The 20,357-nt window shown below is 34.1% G+C and overlaps 2 protein-coding genes and 1 pseudogene across 13 annotated transcripts; 2 read left to right on the top strand and 1 right to left on the bottom strand.

Annotated features, from left to right (window-relative positions):
- LOC142553201 (MLO-like protein 8) lies at positions 1 to 9,807 on the top strand. Of its 12 annotated transcripts, none has more exons than XM_075663282.1 (17): positions 3 to 223; positions 1,687 to 1,713; positions 2,038 to 2,218; positions 2,910 to 2,967; positions 3,061 to 3,266; positions 5,000 to 5,116; positions 5,588 to 5,648; positions 5,766 to 5,854; positions 6,021 to 6,095; positions 6,179 to 6,267; positions 6,524 to 6,573; positions 6,703 to 6,743; positions 6,816 to 6,989; positions 8,581 to 8,616; positions 8,701 to 8,768; positions 8,897 to 8,957; positions 9,160 to 9,807. In XM_075663282.1, coding segments are annotated over exons 1-17 (1,740 nt in total). In that variant the 5' UTR covers positions 3 to 221; the 3' UTR covers positions 9,565 to 9,807. The 12 variants fall into 12 exon arrangements, with proteins under 12 accessions (XP_075519407.1, XP_075519397.1, XP_075519404.1 ...); XM_075663281.1 differs by lacking the exon at positions 3 to 223 and adding an exon at positions 235 to 317; XM_075663285.1 differs by lacking the exon at positions 3 to 223 and adding an exon at positions 237 to 661.
- A 4,428-nt stretch (positions 9,808 to 14,235) lies between these two features.
- Positions 14,236 to 16,696, top strand: LOC142554446 (benzoate carboxyl methyltransferase-like). Its single transcript, XM_075665114.1, has 4 exons — positions 14,236 to 14,391; positions 14,512 to 14,925; positions 15,159 to 15,413; positions 16,175 to 16,696. The coding sequence occupies exons 1-4, from the start codon at positions 14,314 to 14,316 to the stop codon at positions 16,562 to 16,564; spliced, it is 1,137 nt and encodes a 378-aa protein (XP_075521229.1). The 5' UTR covers positions 14,236 to 14,313; the 3' UTR covers positions 16,565 to 16,696.
- Positions 16,697 to 18,456: 1,760 nt separating this feature from the next.
- On the bottom strand, positions 18,457 to 19,967 carry LOC142554323 (GDSL esterase/lipase At3g48460-like; annotated as a pseudogene).
- Between the last annotated feature and the right edge of the window lie 390 nt (positions 19,968 to 20,357).

Here is a 20,357-nt window from a genome sequence, read left to right as displayed (position 1 = left end):
TAGCAGGCTGGAAAGATTAGATAGCGACGCCTTCGGTTTTGGACAAAGAACGGATTTTGAAACCCAATTTACAGGCTAAAGAATTGACGGAATCTTGCCAGATAGATATCATAATATCACATGAGCAGCCAAACCCCACCGTCTTTCTTTCCATCATTCTCCATTTTTGTTCGGGCAAAACAAGAAATAAAGCTCCTTTTTACCCGTGTATCCGAAGATGAATGTACATTTCTCTTTATCTTTATTCTGTTTGATTTTATGGACACTGTTGGACTCTTTATTCAGCATTTGGGAAGGTCGCTGAACTTGGTTTTATGGTAGTGCAATACTATGTGTATTTTTTTTTCGATTTTGTAATCGAAATGATGTATGGAAAGAGGTTGTTTATATGACTCAACGGGCGTTGATACATACCAAGTATTTAAGATGTGGATGCTGGGTGACTTTGGGTATATAACCAGGCAACGGCTGGGTTTTGGTGCTGGTAGCGTAGCCTCTCGCGTAGGTAGAAACCCATCATCTGATCGTCGATACCCATGCCAGTGGCTGCAGCTAGAGTCTTATGCGGCGGCGGACTTGAAAGAATTTTTGGTTGATCGAGGGGTGGGGTGGTTACTGGGAACGTGGGTGAGGGATTGGACGAAAAGGGTTGCGAGATTTGGTATTATGGCAATTTGTCACCTTTTATCTTCCGGTAATATTGACAAATTTTTAGAATATAAATGGTTGACTAAACGAGTTAGAGGCCAGGGTGGTCCGGTGTTGGGTCTTGGGGCGTTTGCCAACCCAAGTGAAGATATTAAAATTTTATGTATAGTTTTTCTAAAATCCTAGTTTCGAAGAAATTTTTAACTCAGTTTGTTTAGAGTCCAATGCTAAGATTGGGTATGGTGCATTGGATCCATCCCTTTGAGTTTAATTGATGTTAGATTCTCTACTAACATGTAGAAGTGACTCATTGTATGTGATACTGTATCTGCTTGATGTTTTGTGCTATTTCTATGTCTTACAGAATTTGTATTATGTAAAAGATGTAGGTGAAATACATCCTGGTATTAAGTGCCATACAAGCTGATGTGGGGAAGTTGGTAGCATTTACATTTTTGAAGTACTTGTATGGTTTGAATTTTTTTGACTAATTAGATACAGGGCTTCAGTGGACAGAATAGGGGAAAAATAATCGTTTTAGATAAGAAGGTTTCTAGACGCAGGATTTACTTTGTTGGATAGATTACATTTGAAAAATCTTTCGTCAACCCAGGGAGATGGGGCAAAGTTCTGGTGGGAGAGGGAAAAAGTTGGGTGGTATAGAATGTTAAAGTGGTGATTATTTTCAGGAGTAATGTATAAAATATTTGTTTTACGACTGCTGGTTTAGCAAAAAGCTCGAACGATGTCTACTAACCTTCGTAAAGTCGACATTCTTTAACTTCTCACTGTCAACAGATCATGATTTTTCTTGAAATGCTTTTTCGCCCTGTAATTTGATATAGTCAATAGAATCTTAAATTTACATTTTATGCAAATCCATGTTTAAACTGTTGAATTTTAGTACAATGACAAAAATGTCAAGTATACTGAAAAGCAAGGGTGAGACCTGTTGGGATTCTCACTCCATGGTGATATTTTTTGTTAGTTATACCCAAAACTATATCTTATAATATCATGTTATCTTTTCCAATGCAGGATAATAGCAGGACATCCGGCCTTTAGGTATTCAGTCACTAACAAGTAACTAGAAGTTGCGTTGTTTGAAATGCTTTACACTTCTGACACTTAAACCAATTATTCAAAGGAAAAAACTTCATTTGCTACTATTTCTCTAATTTATGTATCATGGAAGATATTTCCGTTGCAGTGTAAGAAATTCATGAACGATTATCTTAAAAGAAATTCAAGCACTGATATTATAAAGACGATTGTAGTAATTAAGGCATCACTTTATGATATAACCGCTCCTCTGAAATTTCAGACAACTAGCAGCATATACTTCTTCAGCTCCAAATCTCTGCCCTCAAATTTGCTTATTCTGCGCAGAAAGTGTTCTGTCAAAAGGGCATTGTCAGTCCCTCTGCAAATATATATGGCTGGTGGAGGAGGCAAAGAGGGCTCATCAAGAAATCTTGATCAGACGCCAACATGGGCTGTTTCTGGTGTTTGTGCAATGATTATACTCATCTCTATTGCCTTGGAGAAGATACTCCACAAAGTTGGAATGGTATTAAATCAGTTAGCACCTATGCCATTGCCTTCAACATTTCATCCTTTTTTCATTCACATTTTGGATGCCAAAATATTTCTGCCCTTTCTTTGTGAAATTTTGTTATTTTTTTCCACGTGTCACTTCTTTTTATGGGTAATAGTTGTTTGTTATTGTTTTAGATCCTGATTTTCTTTCCATATTTGTTCCTTGAATATCATGCCAAAGTTCGTGGATTCTATCCTTATTTAACCAATTTTTGATTGATGTTCTTTCTCTGTCAGGATGCTTGTTCTAAATGTTGATATAGATAATTTGGAGAAATGGTCTGAGGTTATTACTTGCATGTCATCAACATAGTCCTCTTCTCTCATCATGACCTTGTGATTTCCTTTATTTTCTAATTTCCTGCGTGATACTAATTGATATTCAAGTCTCGCTGGACATTCTTTAAGGGATCGAGTTAAATATATGATATTAGATAGTTCTTATATCCTTTTGTTTGGCTTTTGAGTTATTCATCTTGCTTGCGCATGTTCCTTTTATGTGATTTCATCAGTTCGTCCTCTTGTTAGGTCTTTGTAGCCTTTAATAACTCCATTTCAGTTGTAATATTTTCTTTATTCATCCTACTACAATTTAAATCATGCTCTACTGGCTTGGGTGAATGAGTTACGTTCCTCTACGTGATATTCTGAAAGTTTTGCAGTGGTTAACTGAGAGGCACAAGAAAGCTCTTTATGAGGCGTTGGAGAAGGTCAAAGCTGGTAAATTTTTGTTTAAATTCTCATCTTACCTTAATTTTTTTTTTCAAATGAAACTTCTTTGATTTAGATTTTGAAATTTTTTGGTTTTGGCAGAGTTGATGATACTTGGTTTCATCTCCCTAATCCTAGTGTTCTCCCAGTATTATATTGCTGACATCTGCATACCTATCAATGTTGCTGACACCATGCTGCCTTGTCCTACCGGTTACCAAAATGAAAACAAGGAAAGAAAGCATCACAGGCTTTTGTCTTATGAGCGTAGAGTCTTAGCTGGGAAAAAGGAGCCTTCTTGCAAGGAGGTAATTATTTACTTTTTTATCAGGCAAAGCTCACCATGATATCCATTTGTGCTTTCACATCGACCTTTTCTGCTGGATTCATCTTTCCATTAGTTCAGAAGAGTTTCATTTTGCTCTTGAGGATCTGTCGTAAATATTTTTTTGACGTGATATCTACTGTTCAAGTTAACATGCGTGGCACTGGTCCCACTAAAACGCAACCAGTGATTTCATTCATCAAGTCCGCCATCAACCTCACTAAAACTTCTTCCTCTGTTGAACTCAAAAATATATTAGAAAGCCTCATTTAATAAGTTAACAATGAGCACGTATGCACTCATATTGGAAAGCATCTTTGAATTGCTTATACATGTGCAATATACATCTCTATTCACAATTATGGTGAAAAACCAGAATGAGTCAAATACAAGCATTATTTTAGTGTTGTTTTTAGTTTGAATGCAATTAAACATGTTTGAGCTTGCTTAAAGATCATAAAATTTCTACTTATTTGAGCTTGAACGAACCTGCTATGTTTGAACCTAATTTCAACTCTGGTCAATCTGAGACTCTGATAATGACTTTGGATTTAAGCTAAAAAATCCTCGAATTTTTACCAACTCAGAACTGAAATAAACTGCATCCATTGGATAATCAATTCGACTTCACATTCATCTCCTCATTCTCAACATGACAATCGTTAAGTTTAATAATCTAAATCCAAGTATAAGAAACGACGAATCCATTATTTATACAACCAAAATGGAACCGAGCTTCTATCAAAGTCAAAATTATCACAATGTCCTATCATAAAATATTTTGGTCGACCACTGTTGAAAATCGAATTAAAACACCTGAACAAACAAAATGTGTTAGCAACCTTTCAAACATATTAAGTGAAAACTTCTCATTAATGCCAGCCATAAAAACATACATGGACTCGACATATTGGCCATGTGACGACTGAGGCTGAAGAGGGCGATGAATGTCAGTGCCATGAGGTAGCAAGAACAAGGAGAGGCTACTGATATGTTTTTTAGGTGAAGAGAACATGAATGAAGGTAGCAAGAACAAGGAGAGGCTACTGATATGTTTTTTAGGTGAAGAGAACATGAATGAATCGATCCCCGCTAAAATTAGATGAATTTCAACATGAACTGTGCATGTACGAGACTGTAAAATTGAGAAATAGACTTAAAAAAATTTGATAGGTATTGCTTATATCAACTAAGTTCATCGTTTTTTTAAGTCCACAAAAAGTCTAAAGTTATGCGTGCTTGATTTGGAGACATTTGTGGATAGGTGGCTCCTGATAAGTTTCCTAGGGAGCGTGTCAGTGAGTATAGAAACACGCTAGAATAACTCATGTTGGTTTGTGGGACAATTGTTGAATCTTTTCGTTACATTTTTTCTTTCGAAAAGGATGTAGATAAATATGCAAAGCTGATATAAATTGAAAAGACTAGCATGTCTTAGGAGCAAACGAGGCATAAGATTTACATATACCACAAATTTCAGCATTAAAGGTGGACTTTTAAGCACCTGTCTTGATGAATATGGTTTAAACTCTAGCAATAGCTAATAATATCAAAACTTGCATGGATACACCAACCGGAGCATCAAATCATCCATCCTGATTGTTGCTATGCCATCTAGCTAATATTTTTTTGTCTGCACTATTTCATGTTTTCTCAAGGTGGAAGATATTCCTCATCGGTTTATATCACTCTAATTTGGCTATGTTTTTTAATCAGGGGCATGTCTCGCTTATATCAGTTGATGGACTGCATCAGATACACATCCTCATATTCTTTTTAGCAGTCTTCCATGTGATTTACAGTGCTATAACAATGGCACTTGGAAGACTTAAGGTGATTAATTGCTCTAATAATTTATTTGCTTTTATATATTTTCATTCCATCTGTGAAGAACAAATTTTTGGAAATAGACGAGGCAGTATGTCAGTCACTTTAACTACCTCTTTTTTCGGAATCCCTTTCTTGGGTACCGTTGGGTCTTGTTATTTTGTTCATTTCTAATTTCAGTAGTTTGAATCTCCTATTTGACCTCCAAGATCTATTTTCATATTCTTGGAAATTTTTCTTCATAAGAGAATTTTAGTTCAACACTTTGGTGGAAGTTAGGTTTTCAGCTTTACACATTACCATCCGGATCTTACTTTTTGGCAATACATCTTATCCACTTCTCTAACTCATTTGATAACATCTTGGCTCGTGATGATGAACAGAAAATCTATGGGATGATCTTCCCACCATAAAATTATTATTTGCCTACTCATTCTTTATTTATATTAGAAATATCACATAAAGTATGCTTTCCAGAGTCGGGGCTGGAAGCAATGGGAGCAGGAAACTTTGTCTCATGATTACAAATTTTCAAATGGTAAATTCATGTATCAATTACATTTTTTTATAGCCATAACATATCTCAATATTTTGTTGCTTAACGCTCCACAGACAAGGTCTTAACAGATTGGCACTTTAATTGTGGAACTGGCAGACCCTGCAAGATTCAGGCTTTCTCACGAGACGTCTTTTGTGAAGGCACACTCTAGTTTCTGGACCAGGATACCAATTTTCTTTTATATTGTGAGCGATTTTGTCTACTTAATTCTTCTTTGATTTTTTTGCGTAAACTGATGTGATTATATTTGTTACATGGATGGCTAATCATATGTAACAATTTGTCATATTTGTAGCTTCAAGGCTGCTTCCATATATTCGCTAACCAGGTGATTGTATCTTTTTCATGCAGGGTTGCTTTTTTCGACAATTTTTTCGGTCTGTTGGCAAATCTGACTACTTGACCCTTCGCAACGGCTTCATTACCGTGAGTTATCTTTATTTTCATATCCTTCATATGAGGTATATTTCCTTCTTTTTCATTTTTAACTATGGATTTTACCTTTTTAGGTTCATTTGGCACCAGGAAGCAAATTTAACTTCCAAAAGTATATCAAAAGGTCACTAGAGGATGACTTTAAGATTGTTGTGGGAGTAAGGTACCTATAATCAACTAAATTTTTGGTTTCCTTTGAACTTTTGGACCAATAGACTCTTTCAATCACACCCAAATCAAAATTGCTGACTTTACAATTTTTCACACTTTATTATATGATTTTCAGATGGCATTTCTGTACTGTGGGGATCATTTGTTTCTTTAAATTTTTAGACCAATCGACTCTTTTTTCAATCAAACCCAAATTTAAATTGCTCACTCTTTTTTTTCCTCCATGTTTATCTGATTTTGGATGGCAGTCCTGTACTTTGGGGATCATTTGTGTTATTCTTGCTCCTAAATGTTAGTGGTAAGTTTCTGTTCAATCATTGCAATATTTTGTCCCTTACTGAAATACTTGCAGCAGTATTTCCTTCGCACAAACCCTACAATTTTGTTATTTGTTCAGCCTTGACATTTTTCTTTTGTACTTTGTCAGGTTGGAGGGCACTGTTTTGGGCATCCTTAATTCCTCTTATTGTAAGAGCCCTTCGCTGTTTAAAACAAATTCTGAGTGCACAAACAAGAAACATAATATATGATGTTTTCCAGATAATATTAGCTGTTGGCACAAAGCTACAAGCTATTTTGACTAGGATGGCACTTGATATAACAGATAGACACGCAGTAGTCCAGGGCATGCCTCTCGTACAAGGCTCAGATAAATATTTCTGGTTTGGTCGGCCTCAGTTGGTGTTGCATCTTATACACTTTGCTTTGTTTCAGGTAACATTCTCTTTCTCAGGTAAGAGATGCTAAGAATAGCATAACTCAATGTTTTACTCGTGTCAAACTTCAATGTGGTGGTTCATCCAAGTTCTTTTATACAAGTTATAGCGACTTGCAACTCAATGTTATCGTGGTTTATAATGGCTTATATTTCTAATAGATGTTGAACCTTGTGTCGGACACCATGTTGATTGGTACAGAGAGAAAAAATTGATCGGGAATGGGTTATACTCAATCATTCAGAAAAATGTCTCAATTGAGAAATTTTTTAACTTGGTGAAATCGTTGTCGCTGATAATTCAAATAATGGCCGAAATTTTAGTGGTAATGTTTTAACTAAGAAGTATAGTTACTAAAAACCTACTAGGCGCAGATCCTCTGGGTTCAGGTGCATTGTAGGGGCACAGCATTTCAGCGAAGTGTGTGTTTGCCTTGGTTGGCCAGAAAGGCTCGGAGCACACTTTAAGCATGCCTTGCATAAATGTATTCTAAATTCAGGATTTTATCGTTGATAAACAGTTTTTGAAAAATCTATCGAATGCTAGAAAACAATTTGTTTCATAATATCAGAGTTGTAGGAGAGAAAAATAACTCCTTATTTTATTGGATAATTCATGGGTAATAAATCACCAGTTATTTAGAAACAAGGAGAACAAGATAGTGGAAACAAATAATTGTATTTTTTCTAATTTATTCTATTGTATCTACTGATATATTCTAATTCCTAAAATCTGGAACTATATTTAAAAAGATCTTTCCCCTTCCCTTTTTTTAACAATCTACATTTAACTGATTTTGGTTTCTAGAACCTCACTACAATGAGGCATATGTCTCGCCTTATGCTTTTGGCCCAGGTGCTAAGGTGCCTTGTTTGCCTTAGTGCATGTGCATTGAAAACTATGAACTTAGGCTACGAACCAAATTTTTACGAGTTTATGATGTATTTAAACTATTTATGATTCAAGATACCATGGCTGATGTAGCGCAATGCTTAATAGGCATTAATCAAAACCAGATTGACTGCTGAAATGTTTTGTTTTATTTTGAAAGTTTTGGGAAGACCTTTTGGGGAAAGGTTAAGAGACATTATTTTAGAAGATACGAAGACATATATGAATAAAATGGTGGTATATGCTAGCAACAATTTAATGAGTCAGACAATCAATGTATAGATTGATCCGAAATTTTACTCAAATCATAATATAAATTTTCTCTGTCAAATTTTTCATGATATAGGACTGAGATACTTGAAAATTTAAAAGATGTATTTAATTAAAAGGTAATGTCTTACTGGAATGTTTTTGGGATGTGGTGTAGAGTTAAAATAGACGTGATAGTTATCTTAGGAAGTTTTGAGAAAAAGATTGAAAGCGAGATTATGATGGATGTTTGTTTTTGATTCGGGGAATGGATGTGTTGTGGGAAATGAAAACCAAAAAAGGGATATAATAATTTTGAAGATGATCCGTTTATTTTATCCTCATCATTATGTAAATGATTAGCATTTATTTGTTCATTTGGATTCATCCCTGCCATCCATGTCTTATTAGGCAAGTAAACGTGCTTATCAATTTACTCACCCTTGCAGAATGCATTCCAAATAACATACTTCTTCTGGATTTGGGTACCGATTCTCTTCTAATTAATAATGTGAACACCAGATTATCCTCCACAACATAATCAACGAGAGCAATTTTGTCTTGTGCAGTACGAATATGGTATAGATTCTTGCTTCCACGATAATATCAAGCTTCTATTTGTCAAAATTGCTTTGGGGTAAGTCCTATCCAGCATCATTTGTGGCAGTGTGACATTTGAATTATATATGATATATGAGATAAGAGATTTAGCATTCGGAACAAGAATCGCCTATTTTCTGATCAGATTTTGTCATGATATTGCAGGGTTTTTGTTCTATGCTTATGCAGCTACATCACACTTCCACTCTATGCCCTTATTGCTCAGGTACCTTCACAAGAAACATACTGACATCTATAGGCTCATTTAAGGGCGGAATGAGGATGGCGATCAGCCCTATGAAACACAACAAAAAAGTTGAAATCTAAAAATTTTCGATGGCATTGTGCTCCCTTGAATGAGATTTTGGGTCCTCCCTTGATCTCATCTGCTCGTCACTGATCAATTTTTTTGTCATACATATACACAGATGGGTTCAAATATGAAGAAATCAATATTTGATGAACAAACATCAAAGGCCCTCAAGAAATGGCATATGGCCGTGAAAAAGAAGCACAGAGGGCGAGAAGGAAAGTCTCCTACTCGAACTCTAGGCGACGTGAGCCCCATATCTTCAACGGGATCTCCTTTTCGCCCGACAGGTGCCACACTTCAACGTTTCAAAACTACTGGGCACTCTACTCGTTCATATGGACGCGAAGAAAACGATGGATCTGATATTGAGGAGCCATTGTCAAACATGACAGCTACATCCAGCTTAATCATAAGAAACAATCGTGATGATATAGAATACGAGACAAGCATACCTCGCAGTGAACAAGATACTAAAACCGAAGATGACTTCTCATTTGTGAAGCCTGCCCCACAGAAATGATGTAGAAAGAGGTGATCCCTCGATTTTGTTTTTCTTTTTACCTCTCTCCCTTGTATGTTATGATAGTCGTGTAAGTTAATTTTCTTTGCCTTCTTATCTATGCGGTCACAATGAATGTCAAACCACTGGAAAGTAGATTAGAAATAGTTGGATATATGTATTTTGCTTCAATGTCCTTGTACTCTTAGTTTTGGGAATCATTGTAAACCGATTGCTGTTTTTATCCCTTCATTGGAGCTCTTACACAGACGGCCCGTATGTATTTGTGTGCGTGTACATACATACATACATGCATGCATACATGCATATATCTTTATTTCTATGTATTGAGTATTCAACATACAATGAAATTCAATTTTTCGATAACTTCAGCCTGTCCCATTCTATTGGTAGACTGTCAAATCACTAACCACATTAGCCATTTTGAACAAAGATTGTTCAAAACAAATGAACAATTGAATATGTTGCCACTTGTGGAATCTGGTTATTTCGTGCTAAGTCTCTTAAAATCAAAACATAAAATCAACCATGCTTCTGTAAAGCGTACAAGTAATGGCAGGAAATTTTGAGGGTGGGCCTTATAACAACTTGGTAGGTTCTGATAAATAATCTATAATAAGTTAGAAAATATGGATAACCAAATGATGCATGTCTATAATAGAATATCGAGCTAAACAGCGGATGAAACAATGACAGAAAATAATTAGAGCAGAATTGGGACCAAATGGTGCCTAACGTTTTTCTCTTTTTTGTTTTGTTTTGTTAACAAACGATTGGAAAAATAAAAGCTTCTGATGGGAGAAAGTCACAAAACAATATTTTCATTTCAAATTATGAATTTTAAACAATCCTATTTTCAACCGGTAATAATAATTTATAAAAACAAGACTTTTCACTGTGGAAAATGATGAGAATAATCAGGATGAAGCGTAAGAGATTTAAATATAAAACTTTGAATTCCACACCCATTTAACATTTCTTACCCCAACTTCTCGAATTCAAACTTTCACAGCACCGTCTGAATTGTAGGTGTGTGAAAAAATATCAAATGTTAGTATATCGAGGTTATCATACCGAAAAATATCAAATTTTATGAAAATTTTGGAATACTGATATTTTTGGTGCGATATGATATTGATATCGAAATTTTCGGTATGATAACAGTATAAAGTTTGAATTTTTTTGTATATATTGAAATATCAAAATAATATATAAATTTTAAACATACAATATTTTTAAATAATAAAGCTAATTTTTTTTAAAAAAAAGTATAAGGTATTTTTTCAGTATAAAACGTTATATATCGATACCGCACTAAAATCTCGATATAACGTAATATTTCGATATAATTGATACGCTAATTATACATTCGGCACTATATCTAATTCCAAGTATTACAAAATTGAGCCAAACAGGTGAAGATGCAACCATTCATTTCTTATATTTTCTCTTAAGCATCATTTCTATTTGTAAATGAAAAATATAGAACTAGCTCAGGAACCACGATAAAATTTTATTTCACCTCTTACAATCTTCATAATCATATATAACAGATTTATTATAAATATAAATGCATATAACATTATTTTCACATTTTATTTTGAGTATATATCTTGTACGACGGTTTCACGAATTTTTATTCATGAGACAAATCAATCTTACTCATAATACAATAAAAAAATAATACTTTTGACATAAAAAATAATAATTTTTCACGACTGACCCAAAAATTTGTTCTTGAAAAAACCTAGTATCAACGAGATTTATTTATATTTCTCTAGATAAATCGGACACAATTAATGTCTAATTTTAGGCTTTCGATTCTAGAAATTAGGTGCTTATTTTTTATTATTATTTCTGAAAATAAGGTAGTAATTTTCTCGACCAATTAAAATCTTGGGGTACGTCCTTATTTATTTTTATTGGTTAAAGGACCCAACCGTTGACTTTCTTGGAACTATACATTTTTATTTTATTTAGGAATAAAGTTATTTAAATAAATGTGCAATTTACCTTAGAAAGTCTTCGTCAATTAAATTTCTGCTATGGTTTTACCGATCGCAACCCCATTAGTTTACAAGATTGTGAGTTTAGCTTTGATTTTATCGGTTGCAAAGGAGAAATCATTTTTTGCTATGAAGTTCAAATCTTTTTCGTAATCGAATGAGAGATGAATATGTGAAAGATAATTTAATTATTTATATTGATAATTGTATATTTTTTTAAATCTTGTCGAATGAAGTTATTATTAATAATTTTTTTTTAATGTCAAGTCTCAGGGTCAATTGTAACTATAAATGAATTTGAAATTTAATAAAGATTCAAATTTCGTTATTATGTTTTAATTTTTGGAGTATGTCTCTTGTGAGACGGTCTTACGAATCTTTATCTGTGAGACGGGTCAACCCTACCGATATTCACAATAAAAAGTAATACTCTTAGTCTAAAAAGTAATATTTTTTCATGAATGACCCAAATAAGAGATCCGTATCACAAAATACGACCGTCTCACGTAAGTTTTTACCTGATTTTTGTGATAGTTGATCTTCATCCCTATGAACAAAATTCATGGGTCTCTCCTCTCTATGAACTATACATTTGAATTGGTATATTAGATGCAAAAAGGATGGTTGAGTTTTAATGATTTTTTTATTATAAAACTCAAATTACCGAAAATCAAAATCAAAACATAACGAAAAATTGTTTAACCCGAAACAAATTAACCGAAATTTATGGTTCGATCGGTTTTTCAGGTTTAAACCATTTAATGAATAATACTACGTTTGACAAACCACTTAATTCAACATATATTGACTAATTTATAAAGAATTATTAAATTAGTTTTAGTCTGCTGATATTTGATTAAAATATCGTGCATTAATATGTTAAATAAGAGACTTTAAAGATTTATTTTCATAATTTTACGTGGTTTACAAGAACCGATCATTTTCTTTGACTTCGTAGGTTTTTTAACAATTTTTTTTTTTGGGAAAATAGTTTTGTAACCTTTTGTGAGACCTCATACATTTATTTATTTATTTATTATTATTATTATTATTATTATTATTATTATTATCTACGTCATCAAAGACTTAAATTTTATTATACAACTGCGCCGAATGCCTGTGAAGAATCAAGATACATGAGCAAAATCCCAAAAGTAAAATATATACCGTAAGCACATATCTTAGTTCCGAAGAAATAAAATACAAGTAAACTCCGAGCAGAAACCAACGAGGGATGTCGTAAGAAATTTTAGTATGTAAGACTAAAACAGGAAAACAAATCGATGTTAGTACAGTGTCTTTGAAACATAATTGTCTCATCCTGTGTATGCTTCAAGGATCAAGTTAGAAGACTATTTTTCAGGATGCAACGAGATAACCAGTAATAAACTAGCACAAAGATACTACTTAGGCTAACTGAATCAGTATCTGAACTTTATTACGAGCTGGAGTAGAGTAACAAGAAGAAGAAGAACAAAGCAAGTATGTGAGAGTGGAAGTTGTGTGGTTTCACAGACTGGTCAGCTGAAAGACCAAAGGTTGTTCAGTTGGAGCATCAACAGTCAGCCAGGTGTAAGGTCACATCCAGAAAGATCTGGAGTGAACCTTGGTGGAAAGTTTTGTCTTGATCGGTCCAATATTCGATGTACCCAGATCGCGTCCTACGCTTGCACACAAATCAACATTTTCCAATGCAAATCGGCCCTTGATTTGCACCCCACCCCCTTGCCGCCGACCCGTGTGAGAGAGAGCTCCTACTATACTTATAATAAAGGGAAAAGATTTCATGATTTATTGACCAATCATTCTTACACCTTCACAAAATATAACTCAATATTAACACACATGTTAAGATTATTTTCTCGAGTCACTAATCATTACCCATTTAACCATCCACTTGACAAACCTGTTTGTATATATATATATGCAATTGCATGTCCCGACGACCAAGACCACGTTCGATAATCTTCTTTAAATTAAAATGTCGGGAAACGTCCCTAGCTACTTAATATATTTTACGAAAGGTTCAAGAATTCAACGTACGACTTTTGTTGGAGTTGTACATTTGTTAATTGTATTCAGTAAAATTTTCATCGAATAAAGTGATTTAAATAAAAAGCGTCAAACGTGAAGAAACAAGATCAGAACTCCAATAGTTAAAAACTTGCGTGCCATTATCTTTTTTTTTTTTACGATTATGTGACGTTGATATGACGATGATATGACGCTCATATACCTTGCCAATGTAACACTATCATTTTCTAATTAAAAAAAGCCTAAATTGTCTCGAAATCAATTTTAGTAGCAAAGACCGAAATTATCAATAGACAAACGTACGTTAAAAATGGAATATGAAGTGAGAACGAGAACGAGAGCCAAGGACGGAGCCACCCCAAAGGCTGGGGTGGGCTCCAGCTCAGGCTACATTTTTTTGCCCAATTAGAATTATGGATTGAGTTTTATTTTTTTAAAATTTTAGCCTTGTATGTTTAATTTTTAGCCCAATGATGGAATAAATTTATTATATCTGGTTTGTATCACTCTTTAATATTAATAGTTAATTTTTAAATATTTGATTTATATTATTTAATGTTGTTTATCGATTCATTCAGTCCAGAATCAAAATATTTTCTGGCTACGTCTCTGACGAGAGCTAAACTTATTTTGATTGAAATTATGTGTATATAAATACATGATGTTAGTTTGAAAGATTATTACAAGAAAAAACTTAACCACATAGAAAATGGGAGTTCAGGAAGTTGATGTGCATATGACTGCAGGAGATGATGTTAGAAGCTATGCCAACAATTCAGCGCATCAAGTAATTCCATCTCTCAAATATATATATATACAAATTAAAAGTATTCAAACCAACTTTTTACAAAGTATATTCATTTCTTTTATAGCTGATACACATGTTATATTATTATGTTTTCTCCAGAAAATAGGGATATCGAAAGCGAGGCATGTTTTGGATGAGACCCTGAAAGAAATGCTGGCTGATAGTGGCTTCCCAAAGTGCTTCAAGATGGCTGATTTGGGTTGCTCATCGGGGCCGAACACGCTCTCTGTCGTCGCTCAAATAATTGGGACGATCGAAGGGTTGTGTGAACTTAAGAACGTCGATGAGCTGCCTGAATTCGAAGTATTCTTAAATGATCTCTCGGGGAATGACTTCAACAACTTGTTTAAGTTGCTACCCGACTTTTATAAGAAACTTAATGATCATCCTGCCAAAAACAAAGGGCTTCGATGTTTCATATCTGGCTTGCCGGGCTCTTTCTATGGCAGGCTATTTCCTACCAACGCTCTCAACTTTGTCTACTCATCATTCAGTCTCCAATGGCTCTCTAAGGCACTTAAATTCGTCGTCCCTATAAATTTATATACTAGAATTCACAAGTGGGAATTCATTAATGCATATATATATATAAATCATCACGCGATTCAGTTAATTGTATATATAATAATAATCCATTAATGCCAAACAGAGCAGTAGTTCATGTCCTTTTCTCTCGTTTGTGATGTTTAAAATTTTGTTTTTTTAACTATATTGAAATATCGCATGTATATATATTATACATACAGATCCCGGACGGATTGGAGAAAAACAAACAAGATATTCACATGGCAATGGCAAGTCCTCCGGAGATATTCGATGCATATGCAAGGCAATACCAAAGAGATTTCACGACATTCTTGAGCTCTCGAGGTGAAGAAATGTCATGCGGTGGGCGTATGGTTCCGACATTTGTGGGCAGAAGCGTCGAGGATCCCTCTACAAAAGATGATTGTACTCATTTCAAACTTCTTGCAGGTGTACTTCTTGAAATGGTTAATGAGGTATGCATGAAAATATTACTGGTCCAAATTACAATTTTGTCCTAAATATTTGTCTTCTCTCTGCGATTTTGGTTTTTTGTGTTGTCAAACTTCATTTTTATTCCGTTATTTTTTTTTACAGTTACAATCTTTTTCCCATTGCATTACTCAGCTCACATCAGTAATCCAGTGAAAAATGACTAAAATTGTCAAATTTGATAAGATATAGGAGTAAGACTAGAATATGATAATACAGACGACCAAAATAGCAAATAGTCAAACATATATGACCAAAATTGTAATTTTTCTTAATGGTTTAGGATAGTTTTATGGAGTGTTTGCAACCTCTAGAAAAGCGATAATGATTTTTTTTCTTCACAAATTTTTTAAGGATATATATTGGTAGAGATTCTTTTTTAACATTTTCATTTGAACGGTAACATGAACATAACTAAACACATGAAGATATATTAGTAATTTGAAGTAGAGACAAGGGTAAACTCTTTGTCCTTGAGACGAATTTGTCCCGCACATGGTGCTCACAGGATATGAAAATCGTTTCCCAAGATACGACTTCCAACTTGTAATAATAACACTACAAATCACATGAGTTTCATAACCATAAAATGATGCAAACTCTTTTTTGAGAAGAAAGAAGAAAAAAGTGTGTATAATTAATTGTAAAGCAAACAAAGTTACGTTTATTACATAATTTGCATTATCGATAATCAAAATATTACTACAAAGTTCAAAAATATCAATTTGCTTGATGAATAAATTAGGGACATGTGAAGGAGACCGATTTACATTCATTCAACATGCCTATATACACACCATGCAAACAAGAAGTGGAGGCATTAATACACAACGAGGGATCCTTCAATCTTGACAAGTTCGAGCATTTTCTAGTTCCCTGGGATGCACACGTGGAACATGAAAATACAGAAGACCGAGCATCGGCCCTTGGCCCCAAGGGATCTGTCCCCGACTACCGGCGTGGAAAACTTGTCTCAGATTTCATTCGGGCTTACACGGAACCAGTCTTGGCTAGCCATTTTGGGAGCTCCATTATTGATGATTTGTATGTGAGGTATGCTAAGAAACTTGCAGAGTATTTGTCAACGGAGAAACCATCGTTCTTCAATGTTATCATTTGTTTAAGTAAGAAATGAATGTTTGGATCAGAACCCTGTTCATACAGGAGTTGATTCATTAGGTCGATCAGTTTAAATAATCTATGTATTGATCGTGGACTGTGGCCTCATATTAAATCCAATATTGCTTTTGCTGTTTTTTGAGATTTTTATCGTGAAAATTATGTGATTTGCACTTTCAAAGCAACGGGAAAATTTGTCAAAATGGTCCTCGATCGAGTCAAACCAATTTTAGATTTTGGTTTTCTAAGTTGTTATTATTGGGTCTTATCCGGTAGCTTTTTTTTTTTGTCATTATCGCTTAGTGTTGACGTGGACACTACATATATCAATATTTTATATTGCCATATCACCAAACTGTCGAATTTATATAGATGTCGTGACCTCTTGAAATCTTGTAGTTTTAGTCATGTAACTTGTAAATGTTTGATTTACATGTAACTTTGATTTCTTTACTTTGGTCATTTTTCATCGGAAACAACAAAACCCACTGGAGTTTGCTTAATTATTTGGCACCGGTATTATCGTACTTGGCAAGTCTGAAAAACCATGTAAGCTATTCAATAATAACTTGGATGACCGCTGTCTTTTTTTTTCGGGTGTTCATTTTGGATGCTTGTTTGCTTGATGATATTTGGAAAACAAAGTTGCTGATTTTTATGGTTGAATATTTCTTGTTTTGGATGGTTGAACATATTAGACCGGAAATATTTTTGTGTTTTGGATGGTTGGAAATATTTTGTGTTACTTTACGGCATATTCGGTTGGAAACAATTGTAAAATCTGTATGTTGAATTGGTTATCAGTGATATATGTCATTGAAATTGAGCTATATTTGAGCGTGCATACAGACAAAAACTCCTTGCAATCAGATGATTTGGAGTTGGAGTATGAACAGAAGGATAAATACAAGTGTGGTTCAAAAGTTTTCTGGAAATGTAAAATCCGACTACTTTTTTTTTTTTTTTTTTAATATGCATCAACTTTTAAGTTCAAGAAATATTATTCCTGGTTCTCGATCATTAAGGCTCGAAACGCATGCTTTTCTTATTCGGTTTTGTGTTTCTTTTGTAAATGAGTCTGACTTGAAAGAAATTGGAACTAATAAATCCCATTTCTGACTTACATATATTTGTGTCAAATATTTTGAATTAATGGGCATAGTAATTATAACATCAAAGAGGAGCTATCCATCCATTCGTTTGCAAATAAGTTAGAAGTTGAACTCTATAAACAATATCAGTAAAATCTCTAAAGAATATTTACTATACAAATATTGAATAAGTTCAAATATTTTTTTGCTAATGCTGAAAATTTTAAATAAAAATATATAATTTGAGTCATTTTTCATTGTGAAATTTTCTTTACTACTATTTCAAGGCCAAACCTTTGGATCCCAATTTTTTTCTGCTAAAATCTTGATAACTTTAAATTTTGATGGAAATGTCGCAAGAATTAACGAAGTACTGTGATTTCGTTTGAGCTAGAAAACCCAAAATTTTGATAGAAATTTAGAGATTTCGGAGAAAATTCGATTACTATACATATATATGATATTCGTGTTTCTAGTATTCTGATTTCCCCATAATTTCCAAGTCCTTGGAAAATTGAAGCTTTGAGTTAACAAGAGAAAAATGAAGCTTTGAGTTAATAAGAGAAAAATGCATTTGTGACCTCTTTGCGATTCTAATATTTGTGTTGTCAAATTTCAGTTTCAGTCTTTATTTTTTTTTGTAATTTTAGTCATTTTTCAATGTGATTGTTGATGTGACATCGCACATGTCAACGTCACGTCACGAAAAAGTATTTTATGTGAAGATATTTGATCGTCCAAATCAAGGAACAAAACCAACACTAAGATTAGATAATATAATTCAAAAGTTTTGGATTCATGAATCCATTTTAAACACGATTATTCCACCGTATTGCTCCAGTTTAATTTCTTTCTCAGCAAATAATCAAGCGAATGATTGCAAGAGGTGCCTTTAAGACAAAGGTCCGCTACCACCTTGCAGACTGCATCAATGTAGTGAGCCCCATCCCAATTAATATACTCCGAAGGGTTATCGCAGGAACTGGAGGATGGTGAACCGCAGGTGTTGAACGGATCGAAGTTGTATTCTCCTCCACCGTATCCACAGCAGGCTTTGAACCGTTCTTTGAACACATGTTTTCTTGGATTCTTGATCATTTCCAGATGGGACTTGTAGAAATCCGCGTACGCGATTACCGATTGTGAATACTTTTTTCTGAGATTCTCGAGTTCGGTTTTGAGGGCGGCGGCGTGAGAGTGAGCAAGTTTGTTCACGGTGGAGACACTGCCATTTTTGTCCCTGGCTATCTTGTGGAGAAGCCAAAGTGAAGGAAAAAGTTGTGCACCCTGTTGCTGGTAGGCCTTGAATTACTATGTATTTTGCGCCCTTGTTTATTAATACATGTAAAAATTTATGAAACAAAGAAATAAAGAAATATCTTCTATAGCATCAAATAACATATATATTAACCTCAGGGGTAACTTTTATTTAACCCAAAATGCATACAGAGATATATATTGACCATTATCTTTTTTTTGAGTTGCTATTGATCAGACCAAATTGGTAGCCATTTGCTCACAGACCATGATGCGGTAGTATGGGATCTGAGTATTTCCCATCTGAAAAAAATAGATACACGTGCAACTTTTTGCCCCTAAATCGTTGAAATAAAAAGTATTTTATGTTTATTTGTTTCATAATGGGATTTTTGTGCTTTTTCAAGTCCTGTGAAAAAGTTTATTTTCTGCATTTTTTTCTGCCAATGTGCACGTACGATATGCTCGTATGCATGATGCAAGGCTAGCTCGAGAATAACGTGAATATGTAGCAGCATAGCATTAAAGAAACGAATTCAGAAAATGATATCGGGAGTGTCGACATGTCATGATTTTATGTTATATTACTGCTGGAAAAATATTTGTATATTCTGAAAATGTAAGAGGGAGAGTCGTGATTCTCACCTGCAAGAATCTAATGATACTTATAATGGAAAGCGCTAGCCGTCGAATGGTCTTAGTGGATATTGAAGATCCGAGAATGCTAGTATAGTCGTTGGATCCCAATTCACCCAACCAAATCAAAGCATCCCTCAAGCCAAACCTGCGCGCTCTTTAGGTGTCTTTTTCATATCTTTACACCCTTAATTCACTCTCCATTATCTTTTTTGTACCAGACCAGTTGAGTTTGAAGGGCCGACTGGCGAACAAGGTTAAATGTGATATTATTCTTCAATAAAAACCCGCCCCGGATCACGGTGCCTCCAGCGACAGCGAAGTTGACCCTTGTCACCTAATTAGGTGACAGTATGGTGGGATAAAATGTAGGGAGACGGCCTAGGCAATGAAGTCGATTACTATACGACCGTTTGAGTATCGGTAAACACTCATTTTTACGATAAAACAAACTATAACAAAATTAATATACAAATATAAAATTTGGATGGAAAAAAATTGATCCATCATAATTATACTTTATACAAAAAAAAAGTATCAAATATAAAATTATATTTAATTAATTGTTTAATATTTATACATTAAGAAATAGTCACTAACTACCCTTTTATTTATATAATTAACGTGGCTAGCTAGTTTGCTTTTTAAAATATTGTCTCCCAATATTAATTAATAATTTGATAAGGACATGTAACGTAAAATATTAGTCAACAAGTCGTAGGCCTCACAGGGAAGAAACCGTTGCACTTACATTAGCTTACGTTTAGTTATTATCATCGGCGCGTAGAGTTAGTATAGCACAATTAGGTGTCATTTAAATCAAGT

The sequence above is a fragment of the Primulina tabacum genome, chromosome 8 (assembly GCF_025594145.1).
Source record: "Primulina tabacum isolate GXHZ01 chromosome 8, ASM2559414v2, whole genome shotgun sequence".
NCBI classification, from domain to species: domain Eukaryota; kingdom Viridiplantae; phylum Streptophyta; class Magnoliopsida; order Lamiales; family Gesneriaceae; genus Primulina; species Primulina tabacum.
The sequence above is the reverse complement of the archived record's forward strand: the minus strand, read 5'-3'. Positions and strand labels throughout refer to the sequence as shown.

Coding starts and splice junctions, on each gene's coding strand:
- LOC142554446 (XM_075665114.1), top strand. CDS start 14,314: ATGGGAGTTCAGGAAGTTGATGTGCATATGACTGCAGGAGATGATGTT. Junction 14,392..14,511: donor CCAACAATTCAGCGCATCAA/GTAATTCCATCT, acceptor TGTTTTCTCCAG/AAAATAGGGATATCGAAAGC. Junction 14,926..15,158: donor GTCTCCAATGGCTCTCTAAG/GCACTTAAATTC, acceptor TTATACATACAG/ATCCCGGACGGATTGGAGAA.
- LOC142553201 (XM_075663281.1), top strand. CDS start 259: ATGGACACTGTTGGACTCTTTATTCAGCATTTGGGAAGGTCGCTGAAC. Junction 318..1,686: donor TCGCTGAACTTGGTTTTATG/GTAGTGCAATAC, acceptor TTTCCAATGCAG/GATAATAGCAGGACATCCGG. Junction 5,649..5,765: donor TGATTACAAATTTTCAAATG/GTAAATTCATGT, acceptor TGGAACTGGCAG/ACCCTGCAAGATTCAGGCTT.